Source organism: Engystomops pustulosus, chromosome 2 (genome assembly GCF_040894005.1).
Source record: "Engystomops pustulosus chromosome 2, aEngPut4.maternal, whole genome shotgun sequence".
Taxonomy (NCBI): domain Eukaryota; kingdom Metazoa; phylum Chordata; class Amphibia; order Anura; family Leptodactylidae; genus Engystomops; species Engystomops pustulosus.
The window spans coordinates 35526800-35541457 of NC_092412.1; the positions used below are offsets into that span (position 1 = coordinate 35526800).

General features: G+C 42.8%; 1 protein-coding gene across 2 annotated transcripts in view; it reads left to right on the forward strand.

The window, feature by feature from the left end:
• ATM (ATM serine/threonine kinase) overlaps positions 1-14658 on the forward strand; it is a 71445-nt gene that overhangs the window by 46830 nt on the left and 9957 nt on the right. For both annotated transcript variants that reach the window (XM_072134239.1, XM_072134240.1), the window contains exons 39-51: positions 6-164; positions 365-473; positions 850-938; positions 1117-1219; positions 1811-1959; positions 2058-2162; positions 3805-3924; positions 4044-4272; positions 5662-5829; positions 7046-7165; positions 8877-9094; positions 12072-12279; positions 13210-13323. In XM_072134239.1, the coding sequence (XP_071990340.1) occupies positions 6-164; positions 365-473; positions 850-938; positions 1117-1219; positions 1811-1959; positions 2058-2162; positions 3805-3924; positions 4044-4272; positions 5662-5829; positions 7046-7165; positions 8877-9094; positions 12072-12279; positions 13210-13323 (1891 nt within the window). The remainder of the gene's footprint in view (positions 1-5; positions 165-364; positions 474-849; positions 939-1116; positions 1220-1810; positions 1960-2057; positions 2163-3804; positions 3925-4043; positions 4273-5661; positions 5830-7045; positions 7166-8876; positions 9095-12071; positions 12280-13209; positions 13324-14658) is intronic.

Genomic DNA, 14658 nt, shown 5'->3' on the forward strand with positions numbered 1-14658 from the left:
CTTAGACCAGGACAAGGAACTGCCTTTGATGACAATTTCTGGCTTGATCTCAATTACTTGCAAGTTGCCATGGCAGTGCAGTCATGTGCCGCTCACTTTACTGCCCTGCTGTACACCGAAATCTACGCCGACAAGATCAAATTAGATGGAGAACAAAAATCACGGCAAGTACAGGAGTCCATGATGTCACATAGGCCCCCTGCCTTATTATGTATTGGGAATGATAGCTGTAGTAGGCAGCATTACTCATCACCTGACTTCATGTATCTCACTAATATTTGGTTTTTGAACATTACAGTTTTTATTTGTGTTGTGTGTATTCCAAAGTTATCCTGTCCTATTCAATCTGTCTGGTGCTTTTTAGGAGCAAGTCTGCCGCCCGCAAGTCTCTCAAGTTTGAAGAGGAGAGTCAAACCATGACCATTGTCAGTATGAGCGAGAAGAGCAAGGAGGAAACTGGAATAAGCCTGCAGGTATTTCTAGATTTTCCAATCTAGATTTATGGTACTACAGCCGTGACTTTATATAGGGGGCATCGTTAAATGAGCTTGTCCAGGGAATATGAAAAACTCAGTAGACTCAGTTGTGACTTTGGGAGCTGGATTTCTGAAGTACAGCAGCATTGATTCATGCAAAGCAGTGTAAAGGCACTGCTCCCCGGTCCCTCAGGCCAGAAAGAGGGAGACAGTTAAGTCAATAACGTCCATTTTGGAGTTTTTATGTTCCCTGGATAACCTTTTGAACTATTCCTACTTGTAAAATTCATTTTCACTTAGAAAAGTAAAGGGCTTTTACTGTAGTCTACTGCATTGTACACTACACTTAGGACTACTACTTTGTGTGTACTAGGACCTCATGATGGACATCTACCGGAGCATTGGAGAACCCGACAGCTTGTATGGATGTGGGGGCGGAAAAATGCTTCATCCCCTTGCAAGGTCAGACACTCATCTAAGTTAAGTTTCAACTTTTCCAAAAATAAAAAAGTTGTACAAACCCTTCCATCGCGGCAGTCTCTTTCAGATCTTGTGTCAGATCTTGGCAAGTTCTATTACAATATATGATGTTACATATTTCTGGTGTTTTGTAGACAAACACATTTTCTCTTTGCGCCAGAATCCGCACATATGAACATGAAGCCAAATGGGGTAAAGCCTTGGTTACCTATGACCTGGAAACCAATCTAACTCCGGCAACTCGTCAGGCTGGCATCATGCAGGTATTTGTCCTCTTTTTTTTTACATTGATTTACATTGATTATACCCCATGTATCAGAGGGTTATGAAGCATATCAAAAATACCAGAATTGTCTCACAATTGCCCAATCTCTTATGGTTCAAAAGTTATACGACAGAAAGTTGCAACAATATGTGGGAACATTCCGTGTGATGCACAGCTATATGACGTGTCTACCCTGGTGCTGAAGGCACTGGATCTAGTTTTTATGAATCCACATGAGAAGTTATGGAGAATCTCTTTGTTGATAACTTTTGGACCACAAGAAAAATTGTAAATCTGGTTTCTGACGTCTTTGATCTGCTGCATGATCAACTTCCCGTTGGGAGAACTTTCTGTTGATCTATTATGACGGCTTTCAGGATGGCGACCATGCTCTGACCATAGTCTCAACCCCTCACTCATTACTTGCTGGGGTGTTCAGATATTATAAATGGTAAGGTGAATGGGCTTGTTGCAGATTTTACATCTAGACCACATAGCCAGATCTTACCTGCTTGTCTTAAACATTTTCTCATTTATAATAATGCCTCTGAATTATTATAATTTTTTTTTTTTCAACATTGTTTTTCAGGCTTTGCAGAACTTCGGCTTGTCTCACATGCTGTCCACTTACCTGCGGGGTCTGGAGCACGAGAATCCAGAGTGGTCGTCAGAGCTGCAGGAGATCCACTTCCAGGCTGCATGGAGGAACATGCAGTGGGATCACAGCCCATCCTATAAGTAATGCCTGACGATCTAGAATTGTGTTTTAGATATAATATAAGAGTTTTTGTTTATAAATATATCCCTTTTCTTCATTTTTTTTTATTTAAATCTAGAAATGACGCTGCAGGTCCTGGCTATCACGAATCTCTGTATTGTGCCATACAGTCCCTGAGAGACAAGGAATTCCCTACATTTTATGACCACATTAAATTTGCCAGGTAATTTTTTTCTGGTCATTTTACCTTATTTTTTTTTCTTAGGAAACATATCGCTCTGCAACATTTATGGGAAATTTACCATTAAAATCGAGCGTGATAAACTTGAGCCAGTTAGGCTTGGTGTTCCAATCTGCGTCTGTAATGGCCGTGTTTTTGGGCCGAGTGTGATCCGTTATTTTACCCATGTCATGGCTGTATGTCCATAAAGTAATTTGTGAGTAATCTGTGTTGTCGTGATTAGGCTAGGCCAGCCCATAAGGTCTTGTAATTGTTGGCAAGCAACCAACCACAAAATTTTCCAGTGAACCCAGTATAACAGCGTGCAATCTGTTTTTTTTTTTTGCACCCCCATAGACTTTTATGGGACTGTCTGAGCCACAAACACGGACTAGAATAGGACATGCTTTGAGTTTTTACTTATCAGACACGGCGCTGAGCAATCCTCACCTGTGTGTATTAGCCCATAGTCATACATTGTGTGCAGTAGGACCGTGACTGGTAATCTACTTATATTTGTTATCCATGGTCTCCTTCTAAAACCAACTTTTAAAATTATACTCATGAGCTAGAAGGGCTCTGGGGGTGGCAGGAGTTACCACCTGCACACTCAGCACTTCCTCCTTTTTCTGCCTGATGTAAATTTTTACTGTAGCAGAGGAAGTTTCACCACACGGTGGAAGGGAAGGGAGCTCCTGCACAGCGTTACAGCCTGTGAAGCTACAGCATGGAAGGTCTCTGGTAATGCCCCCCACCTCTGAGTCGTTCTAGCTCATTAGCATGATTGTGAAAGTTGATTTTAGAAGGAAGGATGCCATGGATAAAAATATAAAAAGATTAGCACAGTCACTGTGGCTGGATCTATGTGCAAGTGCCCCTGGTTTATCACAATGGATTCTTATGGTAGATTTTGATGGCTGGAGTTTTTGATGATACATCAGAAAAATCTCAGTCCCCTAATGTTATTATGGATGTATTTAATATAGAGTGCACCCAGAACTTTCCTTCTCTACCACAGGTTTCTGTAAATGTTCATTCTTCTCTGTGTACCTGCTGGTTGGCAGGACCTTTCCTTGTGGGATGGCAATTCCATGATGTGGGGGTATACATTGATTATATAAATATCACATTTCTAGTGCTCCAACATCTAATCCCATAACGCTTCTGATGTGCAGATTTTAGATTTGTAACGAGTGAACAGTAGGCTTTGGATCAAGTACCCAGGAGTAGGTGGCCACATATAGTATGAGTGCACCTATGGATTAAGTTGCTCTAAACATTGGCCTTATTTCCTGCAGAATTTTGGAACGACCAAAAGCAATTGAGTTTCATAATATCCATGTTCTTTAGTTGAGCTATGAGATCCTCTAATATGTTCCTTAATCTTCTCTGGAGGTTTCACTTGTCCTGCAATACATCTGCAATAACTAGAAACTAGTTACTTGCTGTTTCTACTTTCCAAAGTAAAGCCCTGGGTGATGCATAGGGCCGATCAATAACGCACCATCCTGTTAAAATGAATTGTGTTCCTCTATTTCCACCATTGTATGGTTAATATCCTCTTCCACCTGCTGGGGGAGCTCTAACTCCAAAGATTCAGCTATGTAAGAAGAGTGTAGATGATTATTACGTCTCTTGTTTATAGGGTTAAAGAAGTTGGGGAGCTGTGCAGGGGCAGCCTGGAGTCTGTGTATTCTCTGTATCCCACGTTGTGCAGGCTGCAAGCTATTGGTGAATTGGCAAATGCAGGATCAATGTTTTCCAGGTATGGTAAAACATGGCGGATCTAACCCAGTGTATCCGAAACATGTGGTATCTATAGGAACAGAGACAATGGCTTTCGGATCCCCCAGATTTGGTGATGACCCTATTTCTCTCCCACAGACCGGTCACTGAGCGTCACTTAGATGACGTCTACATGAAGTGGCAGCAGCACTCCCAGCTTCTTAAAGACAGCGACTTTGGCTTCCAGGAGCCTGTCCTTGCCCTACGATCCGTCATCCTAGAGACAGTGCTGGAGAAAAATGTCTCCGGTCCGGACTTCCTGAATCAGATCCTCACCAAGCATTTAGTGGAGTTATCGCGAGTATCCAGACTTGCCAACAACACCCAGGTTCATTTATTTTTTTGCATTTTAAAAGGGGTTGTCCACAGAAAACATTGTATTTCAAAACCCCATAGCCCCCTGTGTAAAATTAAAATACCCCATAGATACATTGGGGGTCATTTACTAAGGGCCCGATTCGCGGTTTCCCGACGTGTTACCCGAATATTTCCGATTTGCGCCGATTTTCCCTGTATTGCCCCGGGATTTTGGTGCACGCAATCGGATTTTGGTGCATCGGTGGCGGCATGCGCGCGACGGAAATCGGGGGCGTGGCCGAGCGAAAACCCGACGGATTCGGAAAAAACGCCGCATTTAAAACCGGAAAATGTGTCGCGAAGCTTGCACTTACCTTCACTCAGCTGGCCTCGGTGTATTCCAGTGCGTTTTGATGCTCTTCAGCGCAGCAGCGCCACCTGGTGGACGACAGAGGAACTGCCTTAGTGAATCCCGGCCGGACCCGAATCCACCGCAGAGAAGGCGCCGCTGGATCGCGAATGGACCGGGTAAGTAAATGTGCCGCATTGTGTCTGGTGCGCTTTGGTCCTGCACCACTCTGCACAACTTGGCCCAGTGATGACGTCCAGACACAAAGTTTGTCAGGATGACCAATTATGTTTGGAACTTAGAGGGATTATCCCAAGTTATATTGTTATGCACTAGCCCCGGGATAGGGGATAACAATCTAATCATTAGAGCTGGGGTCATGTACTCTCTAGTTCTGAGATCTATTAGAGAGAATAGGACCCTCATTCTCATTATCAGCAGGGGTCCCAGCAGTCTGACCCCCATGATCAGACTGTTCTACCCTATACTGGATAGTGCATAAAAATATAACATGGTACAACCCCTTTAAAGGACATACTTTTGTTTGTGTAGTTATTAGCAGGAAGACTGTGAAAAATGCATTTATATTCCAGGATTGTTGCCAGACTTGGAGTACACACCCACCTGTGTTCTTCGATCTTTATTTTCAAACAGCTTTCCAGCCCCGCTCCTCTGCTGCAATATCTAACCAGAAGCCTGCTATAACCCTCTCTTATGTCTCCAGCTACAATCCTGGAATATAGATGCAATTTTTTTTCACAGTCCTGCTACAACAACATCAGAAACTATGATTACACAGATCTCCTGGGCCACTGCCTCGCACTGCCGGCAGATTTGCACGGTAGACTCCCTTTAAGGTCCCCTGGTCATGAAAATACAACATATGTATTTTATGGTTCAACTAAGTGTATCCTAGCTACTCCTCTTAACTAATTTACAATTGAGCAATTAAACATAAAAGGAATAGTGTGTAACTACACAACTTACAGAGGTTTTGCAAAATACATTTAGTTATGTAAAATACTAATCGAAAAACATAATAACGTTTCTCCATTGTGTTCTATATAACAGCTTCCAGAAAAGGCCATGTTCCAGATTAAGCAGCATAATTCGGCGCAGTTCCTTGTATCTGAATGGCAGCTTGAAGAAGCCCAAGTGTTTTGGGCTAAAAAGGAGCAAAGCTTGGCATTGGGTTTACTCCGGCAAATGGTGGACAAATTAGAAACTAACAGCTTTGAGGTTAGTATGACGTGGAGAGGGGAAGGTTATCACAAAACTCTAGGGGATATTCTGTATTTGTAGTACTTCTGCTTTAAAAGAACAGTCACAACTTTTATCAATCTATTCTTAAAGTGTAACATGTAACAATTTACATTAAAAATGCAGAGATGATAGAAAATTTTGCAATATACTTTATTAAAAACTAATGCATCTTTATCCCGTTTTTTCCCCCTCCCTTTCTTCCTGCTTTTAGCAGTGTGTATAAATCAGCTGCTAAAACGCCAGCAAAATCACAGCCCCATTACTTTCCATTGGACACATTCACCACTGTGCAATTAGGGAATGTGATGACTGCCCTTACTGCAGAAGATTAGGCAGGTCCTATTCCGGCCTGTTTTTGCAGCGGGGGGCTTTCACTTCCTATATACATGGGCAGGGTGAGCGACGCTCACCAGCCAATAATGGATGTAGCACAAGCAGTGGCACATTGCCGTTTGCTTACGGCTTGGAAAAGGCATGAAGTGTGCATGAAGCCTAACAGATTTAGTTATTTTGTCATTGTATCTTTACGGAAAAAAGAAGGGATAAAAGTAACCCAAAATAGTACAAATAAAAAGTGCAGCTTACCTAACAAAAAAACAAGCGCAGGTTCTACCACAAAAGATCAGAATAGAACCTTTTTAATTTTATTTAATTCTAAGTAGCAAACTACTATAAAAAATACACAAATTTGGCATCCAGGATATACTACTGGTCTATGTCATTTTTACAGGATGGTGGATACCATAGAAGTATAACCCAAAAAATCTGGGTAGTTTTTTCTTCTTTTTTTTCTTAACGCCCCCAAATTTTTATCATTATCTTAAAGGGGTTTTCCCACGAACAAAAGCCTAACTTGCTGATCAGTGGGGGTCTCAGTGCTGTGAACCCCCCGGATCACAAAAACGAGGGGTCCAATTGGGTCCTACATACCCCTCCGTCGGACGCTTCGTCGCTCCGTCAGACTAATGGAGCAGACGGCCGTGGGTAAGGTCTAACTTTTGTTTGGAGGGAAAACCCCCGAAAACACACTATAATGAACATTAAGCAATGGCAGTAAAGAAAATTCCCAACCATCTTGTATAAAATAAGCTTAGTTGATGGAAAAAATAAAATTGCTTTTGGGAGTAAATATAAAACAAAAGCGTTTACAAATGTTGACTTTATCGCAAATATTTTTTTTTGTTGTTTCAAGGTGGAGAATGATCCCAACCTTCAGCTGATCTATGTTGAATGCTTGAGGCTATGTGGGAACTGGCTGGCGGAAACCTGTCTGGAGAGTCCTACAATCATTATGCAGAACTATCTGGAGAAGGTAGAGACTCTTCAACTGGTTTTCTTAGTACCAACACCTAATATGACAATTAGGCTCTTTACTGTCAGCTGGAACAGATGGCCCGGTGACGCCCACTTGACACTATAGAGCGTTATTAGCATATTGTGTGCCAAAACTAGTGATGCTGATTACTCTGCAAAAACAGGAGCTAGAGAAAATGGCTAACTGTGTTGGAGTTAGTGGGGCAACAGAAATTTGAGGGTGCGGGCGCTAGTGTTGCTTTTGGTACCCAGCACCCAATGTCTTAAATTTAAACAATACAAAACACTGGGTGGTGGTTACCAATAGCATGAATTTCATTGGAAATGCATATGCAATCGGGCCAAGGTCTGCCTCCGGCGCTAGTGTTACATTTGTAAACGCAACGCTAGTGCTATGTTTCCCGCACCCTAAGGATGCAGAGAAATTTTGAAAGAGAAGTGGTTAAGGTGGTAAAAAAATCCCATTTGAAGGGAGTCTACCACCACCCCACCACTAATAAGCTGCTGTCCATGGCATATAAGACTTCTCATGCCGCAACATACATTTATCATCATCATTGCCTGTACAGTTGTTCCAAAAATATGCAAATGAGGCTGTAGGAATATGAGGCACATTGGCTCTGGCCATTCTTCCTCCTCCCAATTCTTCAATAGTAACCGCACTTGTCTCTTGCTCCAAAGCCACCAAAATACCCTAACCTCTTGATGCTCGTCTCTCTGGCTCATTCGTAACCAGAATGCACCACTTTCCACTGCCTAAGCGCATTCAGAGAACAGAGACAAGAGACATGTCTGCCTGGCGCCAAAGAACCTCTGTGCATTCGCTGGGACTGTGCCAATCAGTGGAGTTACTTATTAGCTGGGGAGGCAATCGTAGGCGCAATGCTAGAGATGAGCAGACCCAAACTTTAGGTTTGTTGTTCTCCGTTTGCCAGCTATACCTGGCCAATCACAGCCATGCCTAGTTGGGGCATGATAGGCTGCTCTCCAGCCCATCGACCAACATGTCCGGGTCTGAGCTGGCAAATTGAGGATGACAAACAAGCTATGCTCAATGCGCATGCGCCGGTTGGTTGGGGAATTGTGCATGCGCAGGATTTGAAGCACAATACACGTGAGGGAGGAGGAAGAATAACTGGGTGATGCTGGAAGAGGAGGCCAAGGTAGAGGCGCGCCATAGTGGTGCTCCGGGAGCAAATCAAATGCCCTGGGTACACCGCCTCATTTGCATATTATTTAAAATGTATTTTTCAAGTACAAAGACAAGGATTCACTTTGTATTCATCATAATAACAATAAATCTTTATTATAGCCCCACCATATTCTGCAGCGCTGTACAGATCAGAGCTTACAATCTATTATTCCCAGCAGCCTATAAGAGATGGAGGAGGTGCTAGACTCCCACCCGAAGTGGAGATCTGAAGAAAAGACGCACTGTATCCAGATATATACTATTAAAGCATCCTGTTTTTCACACATATCTTTTCCTTCTTCTAAAATCTAATATCATCTGTTAAAGCTCAGATCCCGGGAGCGGCTATTGTCTCCGATGCTGACTGTATTCATAGCAGTATAAATGTAATGACCACTTCCTATTCTATTATAGACATGGATTCCACTGTAGGTTTCCTCCCAGCGCTTTATATTTCGTATCCACTCGCTGATGATGAATATTGGTGGAGCCCATGACCTTGTTTCTCATTCTCCAGGCGGTGGAAGTGGCGGAGAACTACAGCACGGGCAGCTGCCCGCGCCTCCAGGAGGGGAGGATGAAGGCGTTCCTGTCATTGGCACGCTTCTCGGACGCCCAGTATCAGCGAATCGATAATTACATGAAGTCCTCCGAGTTTGAGAACAAGCAGGCGTTACTAGCTAAAGCCAAGGAAGAAGTGGAGCTCATGAGACAGCACAAGGTTCAGACCAACAGGTGGAGCTGAGTTTATTACATCCTATGACATAACGGATGAAGTGATTGCAGGCGCCATTTTTTAGAGGGTGTTCACATAGCGGTACCACAGAAAACTATGGGATCTGTTCTGGTGTCAGGAGAGAAACTGAAAGGGTGCACTGACGTTTGTGACACACTAGATTATTATAGGAAATCTACCATCAAAACCCATCATGATAAACCAGGGACATTACTCATAGATCCAGGCACCAGACTGTAATCTTTTTATATTTCTTGTCCATGGCCTCCTTCCTTGTAAAGTAAATTTGTAAAATTTTGCTAATGAGCCTTAAAAGCTCTGTGAGGCGTTACCAGAGCACCTCCACGCTGCAGATTCACAGCCGGTTACACTGTGAGCTGAAACTTTCTGTGCTGCATTGAGATTACATGAGGGAGAGGACGTGCTGAGGGAGCAGGGGGGGAGAGTTAGACAGGGTTAGACATCATTTTAAAAGTTTATTTTAGGAGGAGGCCATGGATAACAAATATAAGATTACCACAGTCCTGGTGCCTGGATCTATGAGTAAGTATCCCTGGTTTATTATGATGGAATTTGATGGCAGATTTCTGAAATGTTATTGGGATCCGTCACCTCTTGTAACATGAATGTTTTAGTAGCTAATTCCTTTTAGTAAGAGCTCTACTAGGAATGACACTATGCGATGGTGCCATGTGCCATCACATAGTTTTCATTGTTCCTAAGGGCTCATTCACACGACCGTTGGGGGAACGTATGTACGGCCGCAAGCTTGCATATGTCCCCCATAGACGGCTTTGGTACAACAAGCGCTCACCGTTCCGAGCCATATCCGCAAAAAAGATAGAGCCGGCTCTATCTGTGGCCGCATCTACGGGTGTGCGGCTACTATTTTCAAATGAGACGGGTGGGGGCGAGCAGCGCTCACCCCATCCTCCTCCTCTCCCATGCGCGGACGTGTGCTTGACAGGCCCCTGAAGGTGCAGAGAAAACAATCATAGTTAGTGTTCAGAACCAAATGTGATGTAAAAAAAAAAAAAAAATTTATCATTAAAATAAGTGGCAAAATTGAACGATTTTTTGCCGTGAGGGTTTGTAAGATTTCCATAACTAGTGAGAAAATAGGGTCCAATATTCCATGTTCACTACCATTCCATACAGATCCTATGGGAGGCGCTGAATTGAGCTTGGCTACCCTGTAGGCACCGTCACTCCAATGAAATATGGATAATGTGCCCCCCTCATCCTCCTGGTCAGTGGGTGTCCACAGATTAGATACTTATCTTATTATTACTTGTATTATAGGTCATATGTATAAATCTTTGGACCACTACTGTGTCATGCTGGGATCCCCATAGCCATGTCTATGGAGGCTGTAATGCAGTAGCATACCATACACAGTAATTTTTCCTCCTTATGCCTTTAAGAAAATACAAAAATGTCTTAAATTGTAAATTTCGGTCTCCGGTACATTGTGTACTTCTCCTCCGGCTTGTTATTGGAGTGCGGCAGGGGATGCTTTTATGGCTTCTAGTTGTAAAAAGCTATAACATGCATCGTAAAGTGTGTAAACTTATTCTGTAGTCATGGTATGTGAGCCCATCTATGTGCCCGCTACCCCAGCAGCAGCTGTGATGTGCGTCTTACAGTGCTATAAGATTTTAGTACAGTCTGCGTCCGCTTCACGCTGGGACCATCGAGCGATGTAATAATTGTGCATTACAGATCAGCAGCGCATGGAGGACTCATTCACTTGAACTGCTACCTGCATGTAAATATCTTTTACTGGGGCCCCTCAGTTTCAAGTTACACTATTGCCTGTATTGCCACTATTGAACATGACTTCAAGGGTTAATACCTGCACTTGTGATGTGCCTGGGGTGGGGATAAAATTTTCACTCGCAATTAGAATTGGTAGTAGAAATCTATGCACAACCACTAACCATAGAGACATCAGGCAGCGCAAAGATATCCCTATTGCTGCGCAATGCCCTCAGATGTCTTATCCATTGTTGTGATGTCTGTGAACAGTGCAGGAAATTAAAAGGAAGATTGACATTGAATACATTAAATATATTGTATTTCTTGTACAGGAAGTAATATCCCTGGAATTGGGCAAGTAATTGACCCTTTAAAGGGGACTTGTCACCAGCAACCCCCCTTCCTTTTCAAAACCCACACAGTAGTCATACGCCTTTACACATGTTTCACTGATGCATTTATCCATGGGATTAGAGTCACCATTCTTCTTCTTCCTTGAAGTAAAAAAAAGTATTTTGTTGATTCCTATTGAGGTGGGGGAGCTCCAGCATATAGTCGAGCTATCCTACCTTCTAACTGCTGCTGATACTGCTCACACGCCCCCCACCCAGGAATGAGGGTGTTGAGTGAGAATTTGTTTGTGACTTGCTAAAGAGAATTCCCCAGGGAGAGGTGAATGAGGGTGTCACTATAGACAGTGGCTGTGCTTTGCATGAATCGCTAAAGAGAAATCTTCAGGGAGGAGGAATAAGGGGGTTTAAAGAGACACTTGATGTGTGTGTGTGTGATGCTGCAGAGAAATCATCCTGCTCATCACTCCTCCCTCAGGAATTCTCTTCAGCGAGTTACGGATAACACAGGTAGCGTCTATCTGAACCTCCTCGTTCACCCCTCCCTCAGGAATTCTCTTCAGCAAGTCACACACAGCCAACATCTCCATCATTCTTGAGCAGTATCAATGTCAGTTATGAAGCAGGGTAGCCTGACTGTATGTTGGATCTCCAAGAATTTCCATGATTGGATTTTTAGTAGCAGAGGGCATTTATAAAAGTCCTGTTTGGAAGAATGGTGGATCTAATCCCATGGTTAGAGGCATTGTATAAAAACCTATAAAAGCTACTGTGTGGGGTATGTGGGGGGCGAGTCGCTGGTGACAGGTTCCCTTTAACTCTCCAGTACACTAGTGGTGGTTATGTATGATCTTTTTTATCTTGTCAGATACACTATCAAGGTTCAGAGAGAACTGGAATTAGATGAATGTGCGATTTCTGCTCTGAAGGAAGACAGGAAACACTTCCTCTGTGCAGCCATTAGGAACTACATCAGCTGCCTGGTATCCGGGGAGGAACACGACATGTGGATTTTCCGTCTTTGTTCTCTCTGGTTGGAGAATTCTGGATTGCCTGAAGTGAATGGTATTATGAAGGTATCAGACAGAAATGTACTCACAAGGCTTTGAATTAACTCTTAGGCTGAATTCACACGACTACCGGGGGGGACGTATATATGGTCGCAAGTTTGTGGCTGTACATGTGTCCCCCATAGAAAGCAATGCTGCACAGAGCGATATGGTGTGGCACCTTACCACTCTGTACATGGGGAACAGATAGGACATGTCCTATCTTTCCCCCTGTTATGGCACCATGCATCGCTGTGGAGAGGGGAGGGGGTCACCCAGCATTGAACCCCGTAATGTAAATTAACGTCCATATGTCTAAATTGATACTTTTTCACCATTTTGCAACTCATGAAAAACGATATAACATGTAAGCAAAAGGTTATATCGTCCAACAAAAAATGACTCGTTTAGCCGCTCTCTGCTCACCGAGGTATGAAAAAGTAATTAGCAAAATGTATTTTTTTTAAAAACCTAAATACATTTGGTATCTCTGTGATCATACTGAACCAAAGAATATAACCAAATACTTGGATACACTTGGTTATATCTATTACTGCTGTTGGAAAACTACGGCCCCCTACCACACAGCCTGTACCTTTGGTGTGAACCAAAGGATGAAGCGTGTGTAGAGTGAAAGCTCTATAAACAGAGCCCACAAGAAAATGGCGAAAATACAGGTTTTTTTTTGTTCATTTCGCCGCTTCCCAGGGCATGGATTATTAAATACTGACACTAGGAAGTACAATTTGTTATGCAGATAATAACCACTCATGGGTTTCTGTACAACGAAAAAGGTAGGGAAAAAAAATGAAACGCAAAAAAAACCCAAAAAGGGCTTCAGCAGGGAGGGGGATATATCATGTTGTCATACTTTGCTACCCACATCCATCCAATATATAAACTGGATGATGTAGAAGTTGTTGTATTTCATTATTATCCATTCATTTTCTCTTCTAGAAAGATTCCAAGAAGATTCCCTCGCACAAGTTCCTCCCTCTGATGTACCAGCTGGCCGCTCGTATGGGGACCAAGAAGATGGGGAGGCAGGACTTCCAGGAAGTGCTGAATAATGTAATGCTATGGCTGGGGACGCTGTAAATGCGTTACTCTGTGTATTCTGTCATCTCCTCTTCTTATTACATTTTACATAACACTGATCCCTACTGGGATAATATTCCGGAGAAGGGCGACCTATAATTAGGTTGTAGATGAGTTCACACTCTCACGGTAATGGATAATCCGTTTATTGGATGAGGTACATGGTGTCCTGGAAGGGACCGGCACAAAATACACAACTGGGACATGGTAAAATGAATAAAAGGCAGGATACTGCTGATCCCAATAGTGGTATAATAACCTAATAATACTGCTCGGATAAATGGATCAGGAAATACTGCTGACAAATACAAGAGGAGCCGGATCATACAGGCAATGGGTTGTAATACCTGAATGTAATGATGCAGATACAGGGCCGCTATGTAAAGGAGGAGGCACAAGAAGAGAGAAGAGGAAATCTCAACCATTGGCACAAAAATACAGGGAAATGGGAAAGAAAATTGAGGGGAAATTAGAGAAATTGAAATGTTCCCAGACTGATCTGAAATATGTGATTGAATAACGGATATATAATGTATGGGTGCTGGCACCCTCACCTGCACTATACACTATGCACACTGGTGACATACATGGACACACACATTATGGGGAGTTATAACATACACACATAAGTACAGGGAGGACATACATGGAGACACAAACTTCCCAAATATGCAAACACATACATACTAACATGTACAAACTACTACACACGTGGACATTGGCATAGGGACACTCATCATGTACATGCAAAAATCGCAGCACAAACATTTCCACCCTTGCAAAAAACATGGGTGCAGACAACTACAATATGCAAGACATTTACATACAGACACTCATGATATACATGCACACACTGTATACATGGATGTGCACCTATTCCACGCATGGATACACAGATACATGGACATACAATGACAGATATAAATGCATTCATACAGTCAGTCACTACTCACCTGGACACAGGTAAGAACGGTCTTTATAAACATGTAGACTCATGTTCTGCATACATGGTGCATGGATAGACACATAAATGCACTCATGATACACATTGTTGGATGCATTCACATGATTGCAGTTACAAAGTCATAAACGTATGCAAACATACAATTTATTAAAGGGATTGGCCACTTTACTTTTGTGAAATGTGTGGGGGCAGGATATTAGGTAATTTACCATTATACATCTATTAATAGTTCTGCTCCGCTTTCTTGATATGTAAAGTGAAACCTCCTGTCTTTTATTTCATCAGCCAGACATTCCTGCCCATAAAATGGCCACAGATGGAGGGTCATGTGATCTGTAACTGTC